At 47.1% G+C, this 3212-nt stretch overlaps 1 protein-coding gene across 1 annotated transcript; it reads right to left on the bottom strand.

The window, feature by feature from the left end:
* Window positions 1-434: 434 nt before the first annotated feature.
* Window positions 435-3152, bottom strand: LOC121916748 (tRNA modification GTPase GTPBP3, mitochondrial-like). The gene is made up of 3 exons (XM_042442164.1): window positions 2812-3152; window positions 1625-1915; window positions 435-736 (listed from the first exon to the last, which is right to left on the bottom strand). Exons 1-3 carry the CDS (start codon window positions 2946-2948, stop codon window positions 505-507), a joined length of 660 nt encoding a protein of 219 aa, XP_042298098.1. The 5' UTR covers window positions 2949-3152; the 3' UTR covers window positions 435-504.
* Window positions 3153-3212: the final 60 nt, after the last annotated feature.

The following is a 3212-nucleotide window of genomic DNA, read 5'->3' as shown; positions in this document are numbered from 1 at the left end:
TCAATCTATGCATCAATTTAGATCATAATAAATGATCAGGGCAGCCTATATATCTCCTCCTCCTCTTGCTCCTTTTTCCTAACATCATCCCTGTCAAGGTGAAAATGAGAATAATTCTCCCAAAGTTATTCATGGCTGATTGAGGACTTGAACCCAGATCCTCTTGAGGGTTAAGAGCGGCTGGGCAATGCAATCATTTTCCCAGAGAGGTGGTGAAATATCTTTCTCTGGAGGTTTTTCAATAGACTCTAGAGATGGGAGATTGAGCAGAGGTTAGACTGGATGGTCTCTGGGGACCCTTCCAACTTTGGATTCCAATCTTCTTCAAAATCTTTTCTCTGGCCACAAAACTCTCACCGTTGAATAAACCAAGGGTCCTTGTTTCTCACCCCTAGCCCATGCAAGAATTTAGGGAGTTAAAAGGATTATTATCCCAAAACTGTAAAACCACCATCTGCCTCTGGAGGGCGACAACGTCCAGCAAACTGTTCCAACTTGCTCCCTTTACTTGCCAATGCAAAAATCCTGGAAGATGAGAGTCAGGATCTCCTCGGCCCCCACTTGCCCCGTCAGTTGCCCCAGTTGCCGCCGGGCCAGACGTAATTCCTCAGCAGCCAGAGCCAGATCCACCGGCCGGTACTGGCCGAAACGTCCGAGGGCCTCCAGGCACTTGGTCAAGCCGAGTTGGTGCCGAGCACGGGTGGGGCTGGGGGAGCCAACCAAGGGGTCTCCACACCTGTGGGGCAAGATTAAAAGTACGATTATGACGAGAGGTCGATTTGCACATACCGAATCTCTAGGAATCTCTCTGTCCTCCAGAGCAACTCTATGGTTAGCATCCAACAGATGCTGACTATAGAATCATGCTGGAGGACCTACAAATGCTTAAAAGAATGCTTTCTCTAGGAATCACTGGTGGATGCTGACCACAGAGTCAGGCAGGATGGCCTAGAGACATGTCTCTAGGCATTCGTAGGTCCTCCAGCCTGATTCTATGGTCAACTTCAGGCAGATGTTGACCCTAGAGTTGTACTGGAGGAGCTAGAGATGTTAAGAGAAAAGACTTCTCTAGGCATTTGTAGGTCCTCCAGTGCAATTCTATGGTCAATGTCTAGTGGATGCTGACCATAGACTTGCGCTGGAGGACCATGAGATTTCTAGAGAAAACACTTCTCTAGGCATCTGTGGGTCCTCCAGCATGATTCTGTGGTCAACTTCAGATGAATGTTGACCACAGATTTGTGCTAGAGGACCTAGAGATTCCTAGAGAGGTGTAATCACAGGTAAATATAAGTAATTGAAAATAATATTATTTAATAATTGTAACAATAATATAATTGTCAAAAATAATATAATTAATTTGTGGGTTTTCCACTGTCACATTAGTCCTGTGCCCCTAACCCCAGCAAATGGGGAAGGCCTACAGTGTATGAACATAGTCCAAAATCTTGGAGAAAAAAATCCAAAATCCAAAATTTTGGTCCCAAGCATCTTTGATACATGAGATGCACCAGTCAACCCTTCACAAACTACCCAAGTGGAGAAAAATGTTGCATCTCACATCCCTTCCCTGTGCAAAAATAATGTCAAAATTCAAAACATTCCATTCCCATTCCCTTCTCACAGGCGTGCCAGGTGATCTGCCAACGTCCGCAGGAATGGTCCGATTCCCTCTCCGGTTTTGCAAGAGAGTAAGCAGGTAGGGGGCAACCCCAAATGGGCACAGGCCACCCGGAGACTCTCTTGGTCCTCTCCTTGGAGGAGGTCTGCTTTGTTCAGCACCAGAATGCATGGATGAGCCCCTGGATGTTCCTTGGGCATCACGATGCCCAGCAAGATGGAGGGCAGCTGGTCAGTTTGTTGGGACACTTCAGCCGCATCCAGGACAGCAAGGATAAGATCGGCACTGTCCACCCTGCGGGAAGGAGAAAGGAGTCATCTGAGTCCAACAGACAAGTACAAATCATAGAATCGTAGAGTATAAAGAGACCGCAATGGCCATCCAGTCCAACCCCGTTCTGCCATGCAGGAACTCTCAATCAAAGCATCCCCATTGACAGATGGCCATCTAGCCTCTGTTTAAAGACTTCCAAAGCAGGAGATTCCACCATACTGCATGGCGAAGCGGGGTGTTCCTCTGTCGAACAGCCCATACTGTCAGGGCATTCCTATTAATGTTGAAGCGGAATCTCTTTTCCTTTAGCTTGCATCCGTTGTGCTATTGGGTCCTGTTCTCTGGAGCAGCAGAAAACAAGCTTGCTCCCTCCTCAATATGACATCCCTCCAAGTATTTAAGCAGGGCTCTCATATCCCCTCTTAACCTTCTCTTCTCCAGGCTAAACATCCCCAGATCCCTAAGTCTTTCCACATAAGGCTTCATGGTTTCCAGACCCTTCACCATTTTAGTCTCCCTCCTTTGGACACATGGCTCCAGTTTCTCAATGTCCTTTTTGAATTGTTTTGCCCAGAACTGGACACAATATTATTCCAGGTGAGTCCTGACCACAGCAGAATACATTGGCAGTATTACTTCCCTTGATCTAGACACTATACTTCTATGGATGCAGGCTAAAATTGCATTGGCCTTGTTAGCTGCTGCATCATACTGTTGACTCATGTTCAATTTGTGGTCTACTTGGACTCCTAGATCCCTTTCACATGTGGTCTGATTCAGCCAGGTGTCCCCCATCCTATATCTGTGCATTTCATGTCTGCTGACGTATTATTTCTTCCACACTGGTTTAAAAGCCACATGCTGTAGCCACTGCCCTCCAATCCCACCCTCAGCCAAACCCACTCTGTCCCTTGTACCTTTGGCGGGCACGGTTGACACCCTCTTTTACAATAACGTCACTGGTGTCCCTCAGCCCAGCCGTGTCACTCAGCACCACAGGGAATCCACCGATGTTCAACGTGGCCTCCACCACATCCCGGGTTGTCCCTGTCATAGGTGAAACAATGGCTGTCGGCTTCTGGGCTGGAACAAGGAGGGGTGGGGTGGAGAAGGTGTAAGATAAGAGTTAGTTAGAGGGATAAGATGAGAGTTAGAGTTGGAGGAGTAAGATAAGAGTTAAAGGGGTAAGGTGTTAAAGGAGTGGTAAGATGAGAAAGTTAGAGAGATAAGATAAGAGAGAGGATAAGGTAAGAGTGAGAGAGGTAAGATGAGAGTTAGAGGGATAAGAGTTGGAAGGGTAAAATGAGAGTTGAAGGGA

Source organism: Sceloporus undulatus, chromosome 10 (assembly GCF_019175285.1).
Source record: "Sceloporus undulatus isolate JIND9_A2432 ecotype Alabama chromosome 10, SceUnd_v1.1, whole genome shotgun sequence".
NCBI lineage: Eukaryota > Metazoa > Chordata > Lepidosauria > Squamata > Phrynosomatidae > Sceloporus > Sceloporus undulatus.
This window is presented reverse-complemented; position numbering and strand designations above follow the sequence as displayed.